At 48.5% G+C, this 25,343-nt stretch overlaps 1 protein-coding gene across 11 annotated transcripts in view; it reads left to right on the plus strand.

Moving 5' to 3' along the window:
• The window catches only part of rapgef2b (Rap guanine nucleotide exchange factor 2b), an 88,131-nt gene that overhangs the window by 15,827 nt on the left and 46,961 nt on the right, over nt 1-25,343 (plus strand). For 6 of the 11 annotated variants that reach the window (XR_013467530.1, XR_013467531.1, XR_013467534.1 and 3 more), the window contains exons 2-7: nt 2,487-2,557; nt 4,067-4,123; nt 9,397-9,480; nt 16,325-16,400; nt 18,246-18,413; nt 22,681-22,698. Coding sequence is in view for 3 of the 11 variants with exons in the window: in XM_078102037.1 (XP_077958163.1) it covers nt 2,487-2,557; nt 4,067-4,123; nt 9,397-9,480; nt 16,325-16,400; nt 18,246-18,413; nt 22,681-22,698 (474 nt within the window). In the remaining 8 variants the exon portion in view is untranslated. Of the gene's footprint in view, nt 1-2,486; nt 2,558-4,066; nt 4,124-9,396; nt 9,481-11,517; nt 11,773-16,324; nt 16,401-18,245; nt 18,414-22,680; nt 22,699-25,343 lie in introns of those variants that run through there. The other 5 variants (XR_013467532.1, XR_013467533.1, XR_013467536.1 and 2 more) reach the window with 2 other exon arrangements.

Consider the following 25,343-nt stretch of genomic DNA (forward strand, 5'->3'; position numbering starts at 1 on the left):
ACCGGATTAATCCAGGAAATAATCGCCATAGTCGAGTATGGCCGCCGATGAAAGCGCACATACCTGCAGCCTAATTTATGCCAACGGCCAGCTGACATTTTGAATGTATTATCAAACCGTTGGTAGGAGGCAGCGTCATATCCTTTTTTTTTTTTTTAAATCACTTAAGGTCACTGATGGTGTCTCAATGCTCGGATCTGTTACCGCGTGAAGTGTCAGTGGAGGAGACAAAGCGAAAACATCACAACTTCCGTAGCCTCCCTAACCCCGGGGGAGGTTTATCTCTCGTGTCGATGTCACGAAGCCGGCATGCGAGGAATGTCATCGGTAGTCCGGCGCCAGCAGCTTTGTGTCCGCCAGGGTTTTTGTTGAGAACGGCATCTCTGCTTGTTTTTTTCCCTCCTCGGGAGGCCACCTGTGTTCCCGGAAGGATAACGTGGTTCAGATAAGGAAGGAGGCGGGATTAGATGGTGTCACCTGTGCAGCCCTGGTCAGGTGGTGGTGGTGGTGGTGTTGTTGTTAATGGACAAGGCTTATTCTTTATTCAGCACGCAATGAGCAGACCTTAGAGCTTAATGCAGCGTGTCCTTGTTTACTTTCTGATCCTGATTCTGTGCTTGGATGCTGTTCTTCTTTTAGCAAAAAGAAGTGTTGAAGATGAAAGCGTAGATCAACAAGAACAAAAGAGAATAATTTAAGTACATGGAAGGTCTTTTTGGTTTTGGGCTTTTAAATTGTTTTGAAATAAACAAAGGAATTGCCTTGTGGGGGAAAAATAGCAGCGTCTGTTGAAAGCGTGTCGGTTGTGTTGGGATTTGTCCTAAAACCGTCTCGTCTCCTGTGCGCTTTGTGGTTATTGTGTTTGGCGCCGTCTGAAAGGAGGCCGCAGAGAAAAAGGGAAATGTAGCGGAAAAAAAGATGGGCTCCTTTGCATTCTTTCCGTACAGTCAATCTGAAATATTTGAGACTGAAGCCATAATTGATGGTTCTGCATAGTTCTTCCTGTGAGGCTGCGTTTGAGTGGCGCTGTTTTATTCACGGAGGGGGAATACTGCCCCCCAGTGGTGACCTTGTGCCAGTGGTATTCATTCATTCCTTGCGTCTTCTCCGTCCACAGATCACTTTTATGGATGTATGTGGTCATATACATGCGGTTTCCTTCTCAGGGAAATGGTACATTGAAAGTTTTGATGAGGTTTGGGTCGGAGGTTCAACAATGAAAAATGATCTTGTCATAATACTCTGACAAAGACAAATGTTTGGTATTATCCTAATAATCTTCCATGTATCTTAATACAACTCTCAAATGGCACCAAAACATAATGTAAAAACGTGACATCACATGTTGTGCCCCCATAATTAAAAAGCTACAGCCATAAAAATGGTGGGAAGGACACAAAAGTCACTTTCATGTCTTCGGATTGCTTGTTTAATCTGACCAATACAAAAGTAAAAGCCAGTGGATTTCTGGCACCTTTTCATTTTAATCAATTGATTTACTGATTAATCAGTAGCAGGGCATTTTCCTGCTAATTTCTAAGTAAATTAATAATCAATTAAATACCAGCCATTAACCCATATTGTCCCCTGTTTGTTTCTTCGGGTAATTGCTTGCTGTCCTATAGTTTGCATTTGTTTTAGAACCCTTAATATGAATTATTTATTTTTTGCATCGGCATGAGCTCAATATCCAAAATGTTCCCGGTGGGCCCGAGGCTGTGATTCCTCATCCGGCCAGTAGGTGGCAGTGTGTGTCTGAGCATCGCCTCCACTGAACAGGTGCTCCTGTGACCACTGACATCTGGAACATCAGGATTCGGTTAGTGGGGATGCGTCACATTTTGACAACACCGAGCAGACTTTCATTCCGTTGTGGTTTATTACAGTTTGCTTCATGGCTGTTAGAATGCGGTTTAGCTTTTATGTGCTGTCTTTGACGTTTATAATAATCACTTTTGATCAGACTGACTTTTAGTGAAATGCTGCAGTTTGTATCTAATACCCTAGTTAGTGTGAGTCCATCCTGTCATTCAGCCAATTTCCCACTAAAGTATCAAGGTGGGGCCTCATGTGTGCGTCCGTAGGATCTCAACACCGTCTCCGTTGTCCCTCTGCTGCGCCGCTGCCACCGACCGAGGCGCCCCAGTGGCTGCAGCCGGCATCGCCACACACACACACACAGAGGCAGTGGGTACCAGCAGACAGTGGAGGAGCTGTCTGGCAGCTCAGAGAGCCACTTTGTTTCACCTCTGACTGTGATTGCGAGTCGCTCACTGGCTCGCTTGATGGAGGAAGTGAATGGGCAGTTCATAGCTCACAGTGTAGTTACTTCTTTTTGTTACATTAGTCTTTCTCGAGGTGCTTTATGGCTTTCTGACCCGGCGCTCGGACACATAAATCAATGTTGGCGCGTGTGAGAGGTTCTCTGAATGAATGAATGAATAATCCGTGTCTGCGTCTAACCCCACTTGTCCTTTGTCCCTCAGGACCTGGAGATCGTCTACTCGTACCTCCACGGCATGGAGGCCTTGTCCAACCTGCGAGAGCACCAGCTGAGGTCAGTGTCTGCACCAGCTACTCTGGTCACATGACCTGGAGCTCCAGAAGTCACACGAGTCTCAAAATGCTCTTCCATGAATGCCTTTGGGTTTCGGTCAAAACAAAAAGTGATGGCCGTGATTCTCTTTCTAAAACTAAAGTAATAATTAGTTTCAGCCCCGATTTTTACTTTCATTTAAAATAGTTCATTTTCAGTGGCCCATATTGATAACAACAAAAAAGCAAAGCTTCACTGTGTTGAAAGGTCTCCAAACGGCGCATGTCACAGGTCTGTTCCCAGCATGCCTTGTGTGCAGACATGTGGATCGCTCTGGCAACGGAACAATGTGGCAGTACACGACCCGCGAGCTGGAACATTCCACTGTGTGTGGCCCCCCCCCCCCTCCGCTGTGTGGACCCTGAGGAATGTCCCCGTGGTCCCACAGTGAGGTCCTCCACGGTCAGCTTTCATTTTCCCATCCTTAGAGAAGCAGCATTCCCAGCCCTCCCACTGACGATGGGATTACGGAATAGATCTTTTCTTTGCTCCACCTTTCATCTGTTTTCCCTGCGTCGCTCTTTTTTTTTTTTCTTTTTTAACAGCAACTTGTTTTTTTAGAGGCGGAATTGTTTTGTTTTTTTCTGCCGATGTGCAGCGGCTGCAGAACAATCTCCCCCCACCCGGCTGTTTTTTGAAGCCCTTTGTGTTTTGATCAGCTTGTGTTCACTACGGCTGCCTGTCTGCACAGTTGAGGCGCAGTTGTCTTCTCTGGGGGCGTTTTTTTGTGGAGGACTTTCTATTGTGTTACGTTGTGTGTTGTGTATCTGCAATTTTAACAATGTGAACACCATTTACCCCCCAAAAAGCATAACATAGGATTAAACCATCTGTTTACTACTGATAATACTTTGATATTATTATGTTACATCCTTGCTGATTAACGCGCTTAAACAGCGTTCTGCTAATGAGGGCCGAGCACAAAGAGCCTAATTGAGGGGGAGACTTTACTGCACAATATAAGCTCAGCTGACCTGCATAAATAACACGAGGCAGTAAGAGTCTTGATGTTGCTCAGTGTCGTTCATGAACTAAACTAAAATCCCCCAAATAACTGGGTGAAGGTCCTTTCTTCGGGGCTGCCATCAACAACAATAGAATGAATTGAAAACAAAAGATAATGAAACGTTTGGCAATAACACGACACTTTCCGCTGAAAGTAAAGCTCAACATAAAGTAAAGCCGCTATTCTCCTCATCAACGCACTGTGTGAATAAGCCCCTCCCATTGGACGTAGATCAGAATCCCCTGTTCACTGCCTGTCACTCATGTTGGCCGAAGGTCCTTCTGGGAAATGTAGGAAATCCATATTTGTAGGTGAAGCTACGTCCTTATCAGAACAACATCTAGATCTGCTCCATGTTTCCTGTTTTGTAAACTGCTGACTAACAGAAGTTTCTGTTTCCTCCCATTGTATTCTGATGCTGACTCCCCCTCCTCCCCCGCCCCCCTTCCGCTCTCCTCTTGCAGGATAATGTGCGAGACGGTTCGCTACGAGAGACACGAGGCCAACGAAGTGCTCTACTAGTAAGTATCTCCATGTCTGGAACCGCATTGCGTGTGGTAAATGGCTAATCATGTTTATTTGGTCAAACGCTTTAAACCAGCACACAAAAATAGGGTGGTGGTCCCGCGAAACCCTCTACGGCACCGCTGCAGGACAAGAACCTAGAAGGTCCACCTCAGTAAGGCCTTTAGTAATGAATGAAGGCTCCCTGCGGCCGTCCCTTCGCTCCAACCAGTTGGCAGCAGTACGGCTTGTTTGCGTCCTCCTTTCCTGCGGAGGCTTAACGGGATCCGAAAGCCGTGCTGTCATTTTCCTGACGGCATCCCAGTGAGTTCGTTCCGCGCTTTCAAAGGCCGCAGTTAGCAGAGCGCGACGCGAGAGCTCGACTTCTGTCACGCGTCACCGGCTCCTCGAGCTCCCACGCTGAGACTTAACAGCGTTAATTAACGTTATCGGCCTCTCGAGGGCCGACAGAAGGCGCAGCGTCCCTTTTCTGCGTCCTGATCCTGTGTGTGTGTGTGTGTGTGTTGATGCGGGCGTATGCATGTATACGTGTGTGTTGGGGGACGATGGGCTCGAGTCAACACAGAAGACCGTCGGCGGCGTGGGAGCTGATTAAACAATAGGAATGCAGATTAGACAGCAGTCGCGTAATAGACTCCACTTTATGCAAGATTCCCTCACACACACACACACACACACACACAGTCTCTTTGCATTTTGAGCGGTATCTGTAAGATCTTTCATGATTTCCCTCTCAAACGTCAATATGCAAATAGTAACACTAATTGGAAGGTGGTGGATGTGAGACATTGATTTGATCCGGTAATGATGTAAGTTAATTAGAGTCTCTGCTAACGGAGACAGCCGCTGTCTCACGTGAATGCAGGTCTAACATAACTTCACTAGACCTGCGTTTAAATCAAAATGTGGCCGGATGCACTTTAAAACCATAAGCCGTATTTTGTAAAAGGCGTAACGTGTGTCAGAATACCGTTTTGAACGGAGAGTCGTAGCATGCACATCATATTCTTCTGATGTAAGAAAACACAGATCCCATCATAACTGAGTTTGTTCAATGAAACGCCAACAATGATGGAAGGAACAACCATTCCTGTCTATTGCAGAGGCCATTCAGTCTAAATAATCGTAATGAAAAATGTTTTCGTCAGTCGTGTCTTCTATGACAAGATAACAGTGGATTAGAACAAAACTACTTTTCTTAGTTCACCTCCAGGCAAAAGCACGAACACATCGGGTCGTTTATTACAAGCGTCTCCCTGACGACAGTCAAACAGCAGCGGGTGAGATTGACTCTTCTCCTGTGCGAGTCCAGTGTTCTGAACTATGACGACAAAATGTTCGTTAACGACCTTTTTTCCATGACGAAGACGAGGCGAAAACGATCTTAAAAAAATAAAAACTGCGTTTGTCGGTGGATGAGACGCTCCGTCACAAACACGTCTTAACGTAATAAACTCGTAGCAGGTTCTGAAGCCTCACGCATTTCAACGATAGTTCACGCGCCACATCGTGAGAAGACGGCGTTAAACCGTCTCGGCCACCGTACGCTCGTTACTAAGCAACGTAGAGGCGTCACACACGTGACCGGTGGATCCTTTTGATAGAAGTGAGCAGTGCAGGTGGAGGAAAACCCGCAGGACACAAGAGAGAAGAACTGGTCATGAAACCAACACATAAACAAAGAGACAAAGAAAAGACTGTTGAATGAAAAGTGGGGGTCCAGTTTAGAACGGCTGCTTTATGATGCAGCCAAGAAAATAATGTATTGCACCGATTGTAGGACGTTAAGGTCTCTTTTGTTGGGACAGTGAAAAAAATAAAGGACCATGAAGCTTCCGGTGGCCACGTCAAAAGCATTGCAGACAAAGAAGTTGTTACACACTTGACAATTTGTTAAATTGCCTTGCAAATAAATGCTTTGCTATTTGTTAAAATCCAAATCCTTTCATGTAATGATTTTTCACATGTCATTTATATCAGCTCACACAAACACTTCAACCATTTGTTCTTGGCCCGGCTCCTCCGTCACATTTTACAACTCACTGTGGCCCGCGAGTCAAAAGGTTTGCCCACCCTATAGACCTGTCCTAGGAGGGACATCTGATGGACCACCAAGTACTGCAAGCTGGACTATTATGCAGCTGTAGACAAGTTGTAGATTAAATGTGACTAAAACTAAAATGCATTTTCGTCTAAAGACTAAGACTAAATCAAAAATAGCGTCCAACATTAACACTGGCGAGATCTTTGAAGAATGGAGCTTGTTCCTAACCGAGGCCTCTGAAGGTCTATCAGTGACTGGATTGTGAATCTCAGCTGCGATTGTAGCGTAAAGCTTGTCCATTGAGTCATCTGTCAGAGAGTTTATTCCCTTGGAGTAAAAACCAGGTGCTTTTTTTAAGAGGCTCCAGGTCCGGTCAGGTGACTTCTAGCCGACGCCGTGGAGTTGACGACTGAATCACAGTAACGCCGGCGGGTTCGACTGGACTACCCAGAAAGGGAGACGCGAGGAAACACCACAGTGTTGATTCGTTGGTTTTATTGTCATGCCCGAGGGGGGAACCCGCCCGTAGTGAGACAGAAAGCTCAGACTGGGAAGCGCCATCAATCAGTGGGGAAACGCCGGGTGAGTTCACAACGGGTAAAGGATGTATTTTATTTAATCTCTATAGCTACACGGCGGCGGTCCGATACAGGGCGAGGAGGGGGGGCCCCCCGTCATGTTAAACCTGACCAATCAGTTAAATCACTTCATGGGGGATTCTATTGGAAATGATCCCTTCCCTCATCTGTTGCATGAAAGGAGGAAAATGCCTTCAGTGTTTTTTTTGTCCTCGCATGACATAAATTGGAGCAAACTGTCCTCGTTAGGCAGCCGTTTCTCTTCTGAATGCACTTCTGTTTGAGGTCGAGACGACGGCGCTAAATCCTGGCTGCATCCACATTCCGTCCGTGATGTCTGAGAAGAAGCACTGTGCTTCCCACCAATGGCCGAGCTAGCGCCCCGCTAGCGCCCTGCTAACTACCCGACAGCTGGCCGTCCTGCAGCAGTGACAGAAGGAGAAGTGTAACAGTTAAAGTGCTCACTTTCCCTGGCTGACACACACACACACACACACACACACACACACACACACACACAGCCCGTCTCGTGGAAACATCGCATGCCGTGCGAGCATCCAGGTTATAGCGCCAAAGCCCTCCTGAGATGGAAGCCGACCCGGCGCGTCCAACACAAGCTGGTGAAGAGCGTTGGTACCTTCTGGGCCGCTTTTAACCTCAGCCATGTCTGCTCTGACCTTTGACCCTCACTAATCTGTGTGGTCCAACTGAAAATGCCTTTTAGATGTGCCAAGCGATGGCGTTTCGGTGGAATCGGCCCGTTCGGGAGTCTCGAAGGAGTCAAATAGTGTACGTTTTTGTACTTTTCATAATTGGCATGATAAGACCAAGTGAAACTTTGATAATTCCAGAATCAATGTTTTGTCTTAAAATCAGTACTGCCCTTGTGTTTGATTACTTGTTTAGAATAAACTCAGTGGGACATATTCGCAAACCTCTCGGCTCTTTCCCTCTTGGGCTTTTTTAGATTAAAGCCATTTGACAATTCTGAAACTGGTATGAAAGCTTTTCATCATACAGCATTGTGACATTCAGTCTCTTGAGAGTTTTAATGGGGAAAACAACAAAGAATGCTCATATTTTATCTTGTTTACGTCTGGTGTTGTGAGTCCGTCCTCTCAGTCCACACACGGACTACACATGAGCGTGAATATCAATTAGATGCAAATTATAGTATCCTGAGAAAAGTCAAGAGAAGTGAATGTCGGATTCTACCAGTTGAACAATTGTTTCTGGCAGAAAAATGCGACATCATTCATTCTTGAATTAAAAACGTCAAAAAAAACTATTCTCGTTGCACAAAAGTCGCTGTAATTCTCCTGAGACCTGTCTCACTTCACCCCACTCCTTCCTCGCCGTGGTACCGACCTGATTCAGCGCCGTTGAAAGCTTCCCGGTGGGAGGGGGGGGGGGGGTCTCTGGATCATTTTTACCGTTTGACGATCGCTTCCAGTATTGGTGACCCAGTTCAGTCGAGCTGTCGCGGTGCATAACCGTCTCCCATCTCCTCCTTCTGCAGCGTCGTCCCCCCTCCTCCTCCTCCTCCTCCTCCTCTTCCCCGTCAGGTGCTCCACTCGCGTCCGCGTGCCTGCAATTAATAATTGAGCATCTCGTTGGTGTCATCTCGGTACACAAAGAGGGGAACCATGAAAGGCTGGAGGGAGTCCGGAGGGAGGCGGATGGAGAGCAGCGGGGGGGGAGAGAAGGAGAAGATGCGGGTGGAGGATGTTGCACTCTGTCAGTAGGGTGTGCTGCTGTCTACAGCCTCATTAGTTCTACAAGTGTAGAGCGGAGGATGGAGAAGAACGGGGAGACTCTCTGTGACTCACGTGGGTGTTTAGTGCGGCCATCTTTCACCTCTCTGTGAGTAAAGCAGTCCCACATCGCTGGCTGCTCATCGATTCCCCCTCAGACGGGGTGAAGACGCTCACGAGATAAAGTGCATAGATAATGAAAATTAGAAATTCCTCCTCTAAGAATCCCCGGCATGCTTTATTAATAGCGACTCTGCACAGAGTTGTTTATTCCACGGCAAACGACCCTCAGTGGAATCTCTCGGTGTTTCTTATTAAGGCCTTTGGTTGAACACTAATGCCACATCATTTGGTCTGTGATTTACATTAAATTGCGACGAGGATGCGTGCGTTTGCGGTGGTTTGTTGACGGACGGATGCGTCATCCACAGCTCCGTCTGGCTTCACTTTGTCTGCCGTGCCCAATTTCCTCGGCCCGCGTGGGAGGATCGTGAGGAGTGGTGATTCCTCAGTTCATTCATGGTTCGATCTCTCTTGTTTCATTGTTTCATTTTTACATTTGCATCCTTTTTTTTTTTTTTGATCTGCATTGCTGATGCATTGAATCGCAACCGCTGTGCGTCGCATAATAGGAATTAAATCTGCATTGAAGGCCGGCTTGGTAATCTTAAAATACAGCAGTGTGATTTAAGATTAAATGTATCCTAAGAAAAAAAAAAAGTGTTTCCAACTCTTTATCCAGAGAACGTAGCTAGCAGCACTAGCTTTTGTTGCTAAATCTGCTGCAAGCCTTTCAAATTCACTTAAGGACTCAATAGTTTCATTATATCACGTGTGTGTTTTGTCTCCATTGGTCACTTGTGCTCAACGTGTCTCTTCTTTCCGTCCTGCAGCCCTGACGACATCGGGAGCTGCTGGTACATCCTGCTGTCCGGCTCCGTCTTCATCAAGGAGTCCATGTTCCTGCCCAGAAGCAGGTAGGATTGAAGGGTCGACGTCGACACCAACTCTGGAGCCGCTTCCACCTTTTTAAAGCCCACTTAGGACGGTCACATCGGGAGATAAAAAGCCAATCCCAGTCCAGCAAGAGAGGCTATTTTAATTTGTTATCTCAAGAAAGTCTGTTTCCACTCTTATCATCTTGCTCTTATCAAGGCGAGTAAATACAGATGTCTTATTTCACCCAAATCGGCATTCAAGCCAGAGTTACGGTTACAAAGGGCACCCAGCTTCCTTCTTAAAAGGAGTTTAAATCGCATAATTGCTTTTTCTTATTTATTCAAATGGAAGAGAAGCGGCTGCTGCTGCCGCCAACTGCAAGCTCACTTTTGTTCCCAAAGGGTTTTCGTTTGTATATAAATCCCATCTAAATAATGAACAAAATGTTGCTGAGTTTACGGCTCAGCGTGGGGAATTATGTTTGTACACCTGCTACTCAAAAAGCCTGATGTAGCCGAGCTACATGCACACCATGGAGCAGCCGTACGCAAGTCACAATGGCTAACAAACCGGATGGAATAACGAACTGGCACCTTTTTAAAGTAAAGTTTGACCCGGGAATAAAAAAAAAGAAAAAATGCATTTTGTCCCCAAAACCCACCCCCCCATTACGTATGATAATTAACTGCAATACGCTCAGAAGACCCGCCCCCACCCCCCTCCCTCCACCTTCTACCAGCAGCGATCGCCAACTCTGAAGCCAAGATCCGACGTTGGAAATCCTCCATTTCACAAGTGGTTGCGTTACATGAACCAGCTCTGTGGGCGCTGAAAACAATGGTCTCTTCATCCATTAGAGCTGCATAACGCACACCCACGGTCGGGGGGCCACTCGGCGCTCTCGTGCCGCAGAGCCGTCCCCGGCGGTGCTGCGGGGGGTCAGAGGAGAACGTGGGAGGCATTTCGATCTGAACGCTACCAAAACGCTGCTCCCCTCTCCAGTAAAACCTTCTTCGTTTCCTTTTGCCGCGGTGAGAATGTGTGCAGGAGGATTTGTAGATATTGGCAGGTTAAAGTTGGTCACTCTGAAAGTGTTTACTCGGCATATGCCGCAAGGAGGCCGATGCACAGGTCCGCCTCGGCTGCCGGAGTCCATGCTGAGCTCGTCTTGGTTCGCTCACCTGCACCGAGATCCAACGCGCGATGCGCAGTTCGCTCCCCTAGAGAAATGACAACTTCTCGTGTGCCCGAGCCAACGCTGTGACCGTTCCATGACCTAAAGGTTTGTCTGGCGTTAACCGTGAAGGAATATCATGCAGGTTAAAAAGACTGAGAACCATAAAGCAGCTGTCACGTATTGTAATGCGGCTTGGTCACGAGTCCATTGCGTGATAACTGGGCACATTTATCGAGGAAGGTGGAGCAGCTCATCTTCAGCTGTTAGCAGCTTAGCCCCCATCACATCCCTCGGTGACGCGCTAAAAGCCTCATTCACGGGGGAGCGATGACTGGAGACCTGCTTCTCTGGTGACACGGAGACTATGTGACAATTTCAAATGACACATTGTGGTTGGGAAGTTTTTTGGGGGCTTTCAGGCCGTTGAAACGTCACTTATACTCTTGATTGTTTTTGTTTTTAAATGCCACAGTGACATGGAGAGGGGAGGGGGGGGGGGCTAAATGGCTGGTGGGACAGATTGGTTGTGACACAAGGAGCTGAAGGGAGTCCAGCAGGACTGAAGCTTTTAGATACGAGTGAGGGGGGGGATTGGGTTTCAGACGGACCGGGCCCAGAACTGGCTGCTCGTATCTCCTCTGGCAGCAAGGTGGGGAACCCGATACGCTTCCACCGCTCACTCGGCCGAGGGTCGGGTCCCTTTCGGCGCCCCCGCCCCCTCCCTCACTGGGAGCTGTAGTGGGGAAACAATCCAGGGAAAAGAGGAACGAGTCCCCGTGTGGAGAAGACGATGCTCCGTGCTTTATTTAACCCGGAGGTCAGCCAAGTAAACGGACCCAAGCACGCGGGTGACTCACATTGAACCCACGTAGGAACACGCGCGGTTTAACAACATGTCACTGTGAGGAGCTCATGTCCCCGTGTTGGTCCCCCCCCCTCCTCCCGCTGCCTGCCCTCATATCACTCTCAGTCCACTGCTGTCAGGACTTCACCCTCCTGACGCGCCGCCTCGTATTAACCGACCAACACCACGACAACTGGACCGGCGGCTCGGCGGCAAACCTCGCGCGCCTTCGTCTGCATCGGCTGGTTCCCCCCCGGTGACGTCCATCGGCCGGCTCGGGCCGACTCATCTGTGACTGCGGCCGACGAGGTGATCCGGCGATAATTCATTCCGTGTCACCGTGGACGCTCACGCTCGCCCCGTGTTCTGCCCGAAGGTTGAGGGGCGACACTTACTGTGACGTCACGCGAAGGGAAGAAGAGTGTTTTCCTCGTGTGTGTGAAGGAAAGCGTCGATAAATCTGTCAGGTTGTTGTTGTTGTTGTTGTTGCCAGCAGTGACTCACATCAATGAGGCCGGCCAGTAGAACAAGTTAAACTAACCAAGTTTAGATTAAAGGAACCAAATATTCAGCCTTTCATTTCAAGGAGGCTCCACATTCTAAATAAAAGACCCTGCGATGTAAATTGGAAACGTGGCGTAAAAGCGCTCTACCGAATTGCATTATGGGAAATGTAGGATTCATCCTGCTCCCTGAAGACGGAACGTCAAGTTCAATCAGCAGCTGCTGGTTTAGGGTTAAATACAGACAAGCGGTTTCTTATTTTTTATTTTTTCACCAGTAAAGCAGTTTAAAGTTTAAGCCTCTATCCGCAGCGCTGCCTACTCATTAAACCTCGAGCTGTGTTGTTCGCTTTTGCATTCGTGCTAGGATCAAAATAAGCATGAAATCTGTGGCCGGGGGGCGAGTTGCACAAGCTAGAACTAAATGTGCTTAGGTTTGTTTTTTTATTGTGGCTGATTTGAGTCACGTGTAAAAAAAATATATATAAATATTCTATGATGTTAACTTCATCAAGTAGAGAATAAAGCTTGTGGAGCATCCGACTGCGCGTTTGGGAGTTTGCCGTTTTAATATGTCTGAGTTTAAGTAACAATTATGGAATCATTGTTTCAAAGAAACCGCAGTTTACTCAAAACTGCTATTGTACAGGATACGTGATGAAAGTGCTTTATGAGTAACGTTACGAATGAACAGCAGCTGTCCAATTCTGACTCAACGAGCCTCACACACACACACCGTCCTCTCACTCACTTGTCTCTGTGGCAGGAAGTGAGTCGTTCGCTGGAATGCTGGCTGTAGTAGAGAGAGAGGGAGGGAGAGAGAAAGGGAGGGAGGGGGCAGAGCCGTTGGTACGCGGGCTGATCCACACACAACACACACACGCGCACACACACACTTTGAGAGCCACACACTCCAATCCTCAGACGGCAACACTCGGGTGTGCGCAGGACGAAATGCAGTCACGCCGGAGTTTCGGGGCTTGAAAGCTGCTCGCCGGACCGACTGTGGACTAACGGCGTGGTGGGGGGGGTGGGGAGGGAGAGGGGGAAGGGTCCCCTCATCTTATTATCTGGTGATCCGGTTGGTGGCGTTTGGGGGTGAGTGTCCAGACCACGGCAGTAGAACATTGAGTCTAGAATGTGAATCACGTCTCTGATGTTATTTTGGGGCTGTCGGTGTGCAGCTGTGTGTGCTGCCAGTAAGACGGGGTGTGTGTGCTCTTTGGGTCGGAGATGGAGCTCTTGTGGTGGGGGGGGGGGGTCTGTTGGGAAGGGTTCCATAGATGCAGTGATGTCCTTGCGATGAGCGGCGTGCTCCGTCTCTCCCTTGAAAACTCCTCGTGCCCTTTTCTTGCACGCCGCGTTTTATTTTATTTTGGGAAGAGCTAAAAGTCACATTCCATTCGCACATTCTCGACATCGGCGTCTATTTCAGAAGTGGGAGGGGGGGGGGCAGCGGTTCGGCCCTTGTGTGCCTGGGGCCGTAACTCCCAGGAATCCCGTCTATGTCTGGAAGGTCAGAGGTGGTTGGACGGACCGCTGCAGCTCGGAGGGAATGAGTCGACGTCCTCTCCCTCCTCCGAGTCGGTCGGTCAGCTGGGAGCGAGCGCGTCAGGGCTTCATTTGAAAATGACGAAGTGGAAAACCAGCTCATGCAAAAAGCGCCGAGGATGGATATAGAATCTCTGGTTGTTATTCATACAATCTAGTTCTTAAGTTACGTACCTGTAAACCTCGAGCAACAGGCTTTGCATGACGTCAGGTGTCCACGTTGGTGTGCAATTTCATAATGAGGCCGTGCAAATCCAATTTGAATACATCAGGTTTTCAGAAACATGACAATAACCACGTGGGAGTCCGAAACTCTTGATTTGACAGGAACGTCTCTCTGAATTCATGCTCTGTCTGGTATCTGCAGGGGGAATTCAGATAATGATCATTTAATGTAGAGTTGTGTTGTCGAACGCGGAGACTCTCGTTAGAACCGACTTCCCACCATCTGGCACGTTCCTCATCGTTCTTCTTATCTGGTGGTTTGTGTGCCAGCACACGCTGCAGTTCCCAGGAAAGCGAGCGCAAACCTCACTACACCCGAATTCCTCCGCGCTGCATTAATAATGGCAAACGGGTCGTGCACAAAAAAACCAAAAATGAGAATATTTGCAGGGCGAAGAGTCTTGGTGCCCAAACCCCAACAGAACCGAGCATCATGTGTTCGTGTCGTCCACACAGCAGCTCTTGTAATTTAATATTCGCCGAGGACATTGTAGCACTGGAGGCTTTAATCCTCCAAACAGGACGCGTTTGTGTTTTGAAAAAGCCTCCCACCCCCCCCCACACTGCACTTCCATAATCCCGCCTCCCATCTCTCCGGGTGCTAGTGCCGTTTGGCCTCCAGCAAAAAACGGGGGGGGGGGGGGGTTGGATTACCAACGTCAGGAATGTAATGGAGCAACATGATTGAGCACGTCGCTTTGTTGGCGGCATCTGGTGGCCCCGGCGTGTTGGGTGATGCGTAATGGCAGGACTCAAGAGAGCTGGCCTCGGGGGGGGGGGGGGGGAGCGGGGGGAGGGGCTCAGCGGGATCCGAGCCGGTACCGACTCCCGACGCCGCTCCGTTCGTCCGAAGCTGCCGCCCAGCTGAGGAATCGTCTCTGCCTGGAATGAGTTGCAAAAGAATTACGTTTGTCTTCTTGGGGAATGCAGAATGAGCTCCTCACGCCGCCGCCGCGCCGCTTGGCCCCCGCGGTGGAATTCAGGCGCGTGTACGGCGGAGATACAAGCAGAGTTTAGACCGTCAGCATAAACACACACACACACTGCCTCCGTCATCCGCTGCCACTCAAGCTGTCTGTGATTTCCGTCTGTGCTCGTGTGGATATTATTTGACAGACTGTAGTTCAAGAGGCTTGAAAGTAAGAAACCAATGAGTGGAGTAGAACTGCAGCCCCGGCAGACAGAAAGACAACGGAACGGCTGACAAAGGAGGAAAAGAATCACAAAACACCACAAAGGCCCGACGGTGAAAGGCGGCAGAAAGGGAAAAGCAAAGCAAGCGAAAAATGACTTTTCAAAAATCAAAGACTCCACAAAAATCATTATTTGCTCTTTGCTCAATGTCAGGTAGAGTATCTCCCTGCAGTTATTTTACCCCCCCCCCCCCCCCAACATGGAGCCACAAGCCCCCGACCTGACAGCATTCAGACGGCGCCCTGCTCACTCCTCCGGGGGGAACCTTCCTCCCCTGCACTCACTCGCTTTGTGTCACGACAAAGTGAGAAAGAACACGCAGCTGCTGCATGAAATTAGGATACAGGTCGGTAGTTTAAAATCATTTTAAACAATAAAATGATAAAGTAAGGAAGAATAGACTAAATAGGATAGATAAGAATAGAATAATAATAGAATAAACTAAAATATAATAAATAGAAATGAGTAAATGTGACATATAATGCATGGATTTATTTTGCATTATACTACTACTGACATTCAGCTCTAAAAGATGTAAGCCTGTTTCTAGCATTGACTCCATGTAAACTCAAAGATAAAAGCCTCACCTGCACATCTAACACCTGAATCCAGCGCACACTAAAGACGCGCCTCTTCAGACTCTACCGCGACTAAAAGACTAACAAATTGTAGCATTGTAGCACAAATTGTAGAAATTGCACTTTCTTGTTCTTCTGAGTTTGTATCCCTCCCGTTGAATACACTTATTGTAAGTTGCTTTGGATAAAAGCGTCAGCTAAACGACATGTGATGTGATGTAATGAATCCCGCAGAGCAACGTTACGCCCTCAGACGTCACAGCCGCCTGTCCCCTTTTAGTCCCTGGAGTTTATCGTACAGTAAACCCAGCAGATGTGGGTCACGTTCTGATTCCAGTAGATGTCGGAAATAAACAAACAAGGACGTCCTTGTGTCTCTGACCGAGGTCTCTGAAAGGCGCCGTTCTTCCCCCAAACCCACCAGTGGGATCTCCTCATGCTCAAAGTTTCCACGGCTGCCGCCTTCCTCGGTCTGCGTTCTCTTTTTTTAAATTTTTTTTAAAAATGTTTCCCAGTTCGCCGCCTCATTAGATGAGAGGGACACTGTGCAAACTGACGTGGCGAAAGTGGACTTTTCCGGGGGCAGGCGTTTCCCCCTCGGGTGGGAGCGGTCCCATTCAATGCCGCTCTGTTCAATATTTTATTCATAATTCCCACACCGCATATTTAAAATATCGGGCGCAGACGTCTTGGCAATCAGCCCGAGGGTGAAAACTCTCCACAAAACAGGGCCTTCAACGAGATGAACTGCTGGCGTCGATATTCTTGTCCTCCTCATTTCATTAATTTGAATTCTTTTCTTCTGTCCAGTTTTGGGAAGCGATCAGCCGGCAGCCTGCGGCGTGGATGTGAGTGCATCGTCCTGGAACCCTCCGAGATGATTGTGGTGAGTCTCATTTTCGTTCTCTTGAATGTGCATTTCAAAAGCCCTGTGACCCAAATCCACGCAGCCGTTTGTTGCGCTTCCAGTACTTTTCTTCCCCCCCCCCCCGAAAAGCGACTTAACGAGTCGGTTTTCTGGTTTAAGCGTAATCCAGCAGCGCTCGGCCTCCCAAAGTCCGGCGTCCCGCTTCAGTCTCCCCTGATGTTGGCATAGTGGATAATAAGTGATGGATTGTGTGTGTCAGGGAGACACCAAACCTTCTGACAGCGGCGTAGCGCAGAGCCGGTCCGCTGATGTTTCTCCACAGTGAAGCACAGCTGGTTTTTATTCTCTTTAATGGACCACTCCGGCATGCGCGCAGCCGCTCGGGTCCACGGCGGGGGAGAAGCTCTTATGGCAAATCAAATGTTGAAATCTTAAAAAAAAAAAGGTTCTTACAAACAAAAAATCATCATCTGTCCACCAGAAGGTCTCACAACGGACTCTTTGCTCATACGAGGCGAAATACTGGCTAAAACGAGTACGAAGAAGTTCACAAGTGTACATTTCCTATTTACAAAATGGAAAAGACCGAGGACACTGTGCACGAGCCACATGAGGCCGATGCACGGAGACCATTTGACTGCTTGATGTTTGAGTTTGGCTTCTGGCACGTTATTTAAACGCTCTTTGCCTTTTTCTAAATGAAACATGAACTCGACCCACTCGACGCTCTGTAATAACCACGGCTTGGCACTGCACATCAAATGATGTAATTACCTTGTCTCCTTGAGTGCGTGCGTGTGTGTGTGTGTGTGTGTGTGTGTGTGTGTGTGTGTGTGTGTGTGGGAAAGGGGGGGCTTCTGTTAACGGATCCTGGATCAGCAGCTGCAGCCCCCCCCCCCCGGTAATAACACCCTCTGCTCCGCTCGCTGCAGACACTTTCTTGCCTTAACCCGTCTGCTGTAACGGTGCCAACCCGCCCTGCAATCACCAGGGAGGGATTTGTGCTCCTGCAGTATAGATGCATATGGATGACAGCCCCCCCCCCCCCCCCACACACAGTGGGGCAAGTTTGAGTTTCCCACAGATCATGTGTCAGTTACTGTACTTATCTGCACACGCGCGCACGCGTCGCTCGGATTTCTGCAGCGAGACGCACAATCGCACTTCACACGTCGCCGATCGCGAGCGGCTCCCCTGCCGTTGTCATGGCAGCAGTCATGAGAGCGATTTCAGTGGTGTAATCCCAGAGGCTGAGCGCCGTAAAAAAAAAAAAAGCGAGACCGCAGTGAAAGTGCCGAGTGAGCGCGGGGAATGTGTCCAAAGAAGGAGGAAGAGAGGAAAAGAAACCTAAAAAAAAACGTCCTTCCAGCCGTTCCAGAGTGGGACGTAGAGGAACGCGACTTCACGGCACAAATGTCAGTGGCATCTTGTGCCTTTTTCCACTTGGAAAGGGTTCTTTTTCTCCTCCTTCCAGATTCCTTAGGAATGGAAACCGGATTAATCCTGTTTTAAAATGCATTGTGATTGTGTTTGGTACGTTTTGCAGAGACTTTTACTCCGTCAGGCTCCATCTCTGTTTATCATCCTTCTCACTCTGTTTCTTTTACGCTGTGAGCTCTTTGACGTAGGTGTGCACCGTGCAGCCCACACACACACACACACACACACACACACACACACACACACTTCTATTTTTACGCAATGAGAGGGGCGGGAGGCAGCGGGGTGGAGGAGGAGGAGGAATCTGAGATGGAGCATAGGAGGGTGGGGTTCTTTCGGGGGTGTGCTTTGGGCGTGAATGGAAGATGAAGACAGTCACCCCCCCCCCGTCTCTCCCTGTGCTCGGCTCCCCACCGTCTCCAGGTGGACTACATGGATGAAAATGAGGAGTACTTCCAGCGACAAGCCTCGCACCGACAGTCCCGCCGGCGCTTCCGCAAGATCAACCAGAAAGGGGAGCGGCAGACCATCATCGACACCGTGGACCCCTACCCCACCGGCAAGCCGCCCATAGACCGGGGGTACCACACGGTGAGTCCGCCCGCCGCTGTGTGTGTGTGGTTGTGTGTGCGCGCTATGTGTTGTGCGTTGTGTCGTCGTCCCCTCCCCCCGAGGGGCTCTCCGGCTCTCCCGTGTGCGGTGTCGAGCTGTTGTCACTGTCCCGTCCTGGCTACATTTAAATGTAGCTGTACACGCGCTCTGTGTGCGAAATGTTTTACGGTTTGTGAGTCTCTGTGCCACACGCGCGTTTGTTTGTGGTCTCGACGTCAGAGAAACACAAAAAGAAGTCGCCGCTGTTATGTCAACGGCAAATTCAAGGTTCAGGTCGTCACGCAGTTGTTCACAGAAAGTGCGGCCTGAGGAATTAAACCTGGAATGGGTTTGGATCACTGAAATAAGGGCAGAGAAAGTTGCAAAGGCTCGGAGTGACCGTTGGGGAAGCGCTTTGCTTCCTCTGCCTGTAAATGTTAAAGTATGATGAGGGGCAGAACAGCGTCTGTCAAACATTTAAGTTATGTGAGAAACTATTAAGTGTGTTTTTAGGGAGGGGGGGGGGGGTTCTGGGTCAGAAGGTGCTTATTTTCATGAGTCACACATCACAAAAAAAAAAAAAATGTTGTATGAAAGCGCTAGAGGCTGCGCCCGTCAGCCTCTATCGGTATTTTGGATGAAAAATGAAAGCAGAAGTGCGGTTTGGGGCTCTGACAGTGCAAAGCCTCGTCCAATCAGAGAGCAGCGTGGATAAATGTTACTGTAAACCATGTAGAGCAGTGGTCCCCAACCACCGGGCCGTGGGCCGTTTGGTAGCGGGCCGCACCACAGAAAGCTTATATATATATTTTTTTTTTTCAGAAAAATGTTTTATTTTGAAAATTGACAAACTCATATTCCCCACGCGTCACCAGGCGTTTGTCCTCTTACCGTGCACGGCAGTTTTGCGACTACTACACCCAAAGCGGTCCGTGAGGTAGAAAAGGTTGGGGACCACTGATGTAGAGGGGTCGGTCTCCATCGGGGGCCGCTGCCCGCTGCACCACCTTCTCTCCCTTCTCTTTCCCTGGGAATGGGAAGCGAAGCGTGTTCACACTAACGATGTAAATACCCAGCATGCCGTTCCTACACACAGCGTTTCCTGTTCTGCACAATTTCACTACATTCCTCTCATTCCCGGCATTCCCCCGGGGGCCCTGTCAGTGCACCCGGCTCTTCCTGTAACAACAAGCTTAAAAAAGGGAAAATGCGGCAAGCGTCATCTTCTCCCTCCCTCCCTCCCTCCCTCCCTCTCTCCCTCTCTCCAGCCCCACCCTGCTTTCCTAGATTCATACTCGCCGGGTTTTTTCTTTCAAGAGACCGCACTGAACTTTCACATGGCCCGACGTCTCGACTCTCCCCGCTCCAGGACCGCTCCCGCGGGAAGGGATGGAGCGGGTGCCATGGCGACCAGCAGTCCCGAACGGGCTCTGGCCGAGTGCACTTAGCAGTACAGTAGGGAAAGTGCAGCGCGCTGCCGCTGGCAGCAGAGCGACAGAGCAGCTGGATCCGGGGCGGACGGCAAGCCGGCGTAGCGAGCTAATCTCCAGCATTTAGAATGCCGGGCGGCGCTCCGGTTTTCCGCCCGCCCACCGCCAGCCGCGTTTAGGAGGTAAGAAATGCTCCGAGGAGAAACTTGGGATTGAAGAGAGGAAGTCTCTCTGGCAGGCGAGGTTTTATTCAGCTTAGTCATCCCTGTGAAGGCAAATGTGATGCGAGGTAGGAAAACGCGAGAGGAGCCACGGAGCTCAAGCTTTCAAAGCACCAGAAATGTGAGAAATACTGGAGTCTGTTTTCATTCTGGGGCGTTTATTTAGAGATGATTCCTTTCACTGACAACCAGATTATTGTTCCGTTTCCTCTTCTAAAAAGCGAGAGGAAGGAGAAGCGGAACATCCTCACACGTGTGACTGATGCGCAGCTTCAGCTGTTATCCAGTTTAATTTCAGCTGATTGATTAAGCACCCGATGGTTTATTGAAGCTGCATCTCGGAGATTGGACTTTACTTCATATTCGGTTGTTAGCTGTGTGGCAGCTGATGTTGGAGCGATGCATTTAGGTAGCATTTCAAAGTTCTCCAACAATGCGGCAGTGAGGATAAAAGACACCAGGTAAACAACGTTTACTTGTTAAATGTTTAAAGAATGTTTACGTCATTATTGTTGGAACTTTTCATTTCTTACTTGACCGAGATGTGACGTGCCGGCCTCCATCTTCAAACATAAAGGAGTCCTGGCCTAAAGTACAATATTCCTACGAATAACTGGTTTCACTATCGGCTTTATTAATATTTAACTAATTCCTATCTATTATAAGCGTGGAATAGTGTTTCTCAGCTGGTGAAGTTGACGCGAGTCAAGCAGCATGAGGGGGCCAAGCGAAGTGCTTTCTGTAACCGTTTGAGCCTCATGAACAGAAGCTTTTCTTGTAGCCTGAGATGCAAAGAAGAGACATCCGAGACGAATCTGTGACGCCTTTTGTTTTCACTCGTCTCCGTCCAGTTAATCGCTTGGAATCGATTCAGGCCGATGTAAAGTAAGACACGTCTCTTTGGTGTAGTTTTCCTCCTCTGGTCGCCGATAGAGTCCAGATTTAACTGAAGCTCGCCGTCCCCGCAAACTTAAATCAGTATTTTGCCTCCACTGGGCAGCTAAAAAAATGTTTTGGCTGTGTGAGGGTACATCTGTGTTCCTGCAGATGTGGGCCGGGTGAATCGGGCCGTGAAAGGCGACAGTGTTTATGATTCACCCCTCGTCTCCTGTGCGCTCGCAGCACTGGGTGCCTTCGTCAGAATGCTCCTCTAATATCAACAGCCCTGTTGTCCTGGAACACACACAGATTTACTCCCTTATCTCTCCCTCAGTCAGTCCCTTAATATCTTTGTGCTGTCACTCAGTTGAAAGTGTTGACGCGGCCGCCGCTCGGTGCCTCATGTTTACTGAGCGCTAAACTCTTGATTTTTATCAACCCAGAAAATTATGATAATTTCCAATATCTCCCATCTTCCTTTGTCCTCCGTTTCTCCTCTCCGCGGTGTTCTCCTGCTCCACCCCCGAACCCCCCGAGCCGACGAGGAAATATTCCTCCCGCGGCTTGACTCAAAGGCGCCAAGCGGCTGTTCTATAATTATGCGAGCAGCGGGAGTCGGCCAATCAATACTCCTTTTACTCCCTTTTCCTCCACCCGGGCGGCCGACCCTGCAGTCAGAAGGTCACATGTTTAATCCCCGCAACAGCGCAAGCGTCCGTCAGCAGCCGCGGCCTCTGCTGGAGTGTCCTTCACACCGACGTTACGCTCCTCTTCTGACTACTTTTTAATAGGAGTATTTGTGTCTGGAGGCGTTTTGATGTAGAAAGCTACGTTTCGGCATCTGAGACGATGTTTCTGTTCTTTAACTTATCTGTTATTAGGGCTTATTCCATCCCAATAAAAAGCCTACGAACCTAAACCCTTTATTTTTTTTATGGCCCTACCACCTCTGTCCTCCCCTCCAGTTGTTTTGCGTTAGCTTAAGCTAACGTGCTGCCACCTCCAGTTTAACGGATCCAACGCTGCTTCAGTCGGCAAGCATTCAGTGCATTTCCCAAAGTAGTGAACTATTAACTTGATAATTTCCTTCACTGAGAGAGCTCCTCCTGCCACCTTTATTGGATCTGCCTGCTATGTGCGATTTAATTCAAACACATGGACGTTGCGATTGATTTTGAAAAACCAAATCTGGTGTACGATCGTTTGATCATCGTGCGATTGTTGTCATGTAGAAACAGGCTAACTTCGTAGCCTTTTCAGCCTCGCTCGCGTGCGTTTTGAGTGATTTTAAAAAAGCTTTCCACATAGCCTCTTAATAATCAGAGTCCTATTGTCCATTTAGAGGTCAAACATGTCCTGCAGTGGTAATGAGGAGGTTGGTAAATTAAAGCGATGTGTTCTGTAATCTGCAGGGTGTGTGTGTGTGTGTGAATAACAATGCACACGGCTGCGTGTTCCCTACCTGTCCTTGGCATTAAGAGTCCCAGAACAATGAAAAGGCTTTAAACTGTAGGTCGATATCATCACTGTTTGTTTAACATTGAAGTGTTTCTTCTTATTGGGCATAAAGGGCGTTTTTAAGCGTGTCACACGTTTTTCTCTCGCTGCATTTTTTAACACGCCGCTGCAGCTCTCAGCTGCTCGTTCTCACAAACCCTGGGCTGACAAGTGGCCTGTTTGATAACTTTCATCTCCTCTGCTTCTTTCCATGGCTTCCTCCCTTAACCTGCCTCCCAGGGATGCAATAAACCTCAGGTACCGTATCATTTGGCAGTGTTGTTTTGTGTTTTCTATATATAGACGTGTGTTTGTGTGTCCTAGCTGTCTGTGTTTGTGTTGCTGCTGGTGGTTTTATCTGCTTCTCGTCACCGTGTCTGTGGCGGCCGGTAGACTCCCTTAATAAATACCTTCCCGTTTTGCTGCCATTGAGGCTGAAAAAATCCCCACGGCATCCTTCTCCTTCCACACACACACACACACACACACCAAGCTGTTTTTGATCTGAAGAATGAACATGGTTGACTGAGAATGGACCTCATCACGCCGCCGGTGATGACGGAGGAACGATGAACATCTCCGCTACGGCTTATGGGCCCGTAAACTGAGATAATGGGCCACAATTAAGCTGATTGAGGGGCATCATTTTCCCTGCTGATGTGCTTGACGATGGCGTTGACTGTCTTGCGGCGCTATAGATCATCCTCGCCCCCGCCGTGTGGGCGTGGCTCTGTTGGTCCTTGCCTCGACGTGGAGATGATCCCCTGATGGGGGGGCTTTAAAGGGTTTGATTACGATGGCAGTGAGGGACGTTTACCCAAACATCACACGGCTGTTTGAAGAGGAACCTGCCTGTCCTGCCGCCCCGTGGGTTTTGATTCGGTCGGGGTCCTGCAGGGGGCGCCGAGCGTGAAGTGGATGGGAAGCAGGAGGTTGCAAAGATCCGAGATGAAGGTGTCCAGCAGTTGAGACCTGCTGAGCAGTGGCGGAGAGAACAAACCTGCCACTCTGGGACAGAAGCACGGGTTCTTTGTGACAGCCAGCGCTGCTTCAGCTGAGCCTCTGTGTGAAGAAACGCTTCATTGTACACGTCTTTATAGCTCTATTGCCTCCTGCATGCCTCATTCTTTGTGAGTTTTATATATTCAGAGGCGCTTTTCAGGGCTGCAGCTTTTATTTATGTATTCAGTAATCTGTCAGAACTGCCTATGAATACTCATCTTAGTTTCTCCAAGCTGATATTACCGTAATGGTTTGTTTTCTCTGACGAAGTCCCAAACCCAACAACATCCAGTTTTATCTGAAATGAGCAGCATAAGAAATTTTCGGTCTTTCCACAAATTGATGTTCAACTGTTTCAGCCCCTGATTTTATTGGTGTTGAACTAGTAAATCCATTAAGAGGACGCGATAGTCAAACACGGCTAGCATTAAAAACAGCGGTCGTACTTCCATTATTTTCTCCATGATGATGAATACAATAGTTTTTGTTTTCTGTCTTTCTTCTTTCCAACGCGGACACCAAAAGCCGTATCTGTGTTTAGAGTTATTAATAGCCAAACGTGCAACCTTGACAGAAATAGAACCGGTATTTTTGGTGGTGTTCGCACTCGATAAGTTGCGCCTCGTGAAATGAAGAGAAGCGAGCCGCTCGTTCAAAGGCGCTGATGGAAAAGACGCTCGCTGACATTTGGTTTGCTTTTCACGTCACTTTTGACATTCAAAAGACCTTTTTTTTTTCCCTTTAAAGTTGGGTTATTTTCAAAAGGCTTGACAGGTGACATTTAGGTCTGCGGTAATGAGCCTGCGTGTTGAGGATGGCCGAGTGCTCTTTGTTGTTTGTCATGTAAATATGATCCCAATCTCTTACAGCAATCTGTTCGAGCTGCTCGCTGTGCAGCGCGTTATCGAGGCTGCAGGTTTCAACAGACGTGCAGATGCACATCTGCATTCCTACTCTGCTGGTTCGCTTAATCGAGGGTTCAAATCATTTAAATCGGCCACATATTTGCATGCATCCCTCCATGAGAGATGGCGATAATGTTGATCCCTTCAGTCGCCGGTGCTCTTTGTGTTGAGCACTGATGGTTGTTGAGGTGCAAATAGCTCAGGTTTCCTTTCTCCGTGTCTTTCTGATATGGAAAGCAGCGAAACGGGAACAGAAAGCCCAGAGTTGTCTCCTTGGCTGCAGTTAAACACTTCAAGTTAATTACCTTCCACAGTGAGTCAATAACCTCCACCGGAAACCTCTAGTTTCTCATCAACTTCTCACTCGCTCGCCAACCATCTCAGTTCGCCACTTATTCTCCAAGAGCGCCTTTACTCTGTGATTGATGCACTTTGCAGCCGACAGATGTTTCGCTCCTGTGAAGCTGCACGTGTAATCTTTTAAACGCGTCTGGCTGCCTGTTTTTTTTTTTTTTTTTTTTTTCTGTCAAATTATTTTCCAAGCGACTTGATAGATGAAAAAATCCCTGGGGCTGAAATCACAGTGTCTTTATTAGATCATCTCTCTCGTTCTAACAATGCTATTTAGAGCCGTCGTGATGGGAGCGACTTGAAGGATTAATGCACTCAGGAGCTCTGCGTTTCCTCCACTGTTGGTTTACACATTCAGTCAATAAGACGCCGATTAATGAATCACCGTGTGTGGAGTTTGATCCTATAATAGCCAAAGTGTGTCTATAAGTCACGCGTTCTGTGGAGGTTTCCTGCTCCTCTAATGCCGGGCCGGCTGGGAGACGTGATTTAGTGTTCCTGTTTTGAAAGATGAGTTGTTCCTAAACGCTTTTGTGCATATTTTTTTTTTTTTTTTTCTGGCTTTCTCAATATCCTGCTGTTGCTTCTGTGCACGGCACAATTGTCAGTCAGCTGGGGGGGGGGCACAAAGAAATAAGCTGGTGT

Source organism: Gasterosteus aculeatus, chromosome 4 (genome assembly GCF_964276395.1).
Source record: "Gasterosteus aculeatus chromosome 4, fGasAcu3.hap1.1, whole genome shotgun sequence".
Lineage (NCBI taxonomy): Eukaryota > Metazoa > Chordata > Actinopteri > Perciformes > Gasterosteidae > Gasterosteus > Gasterosteus aculeatus.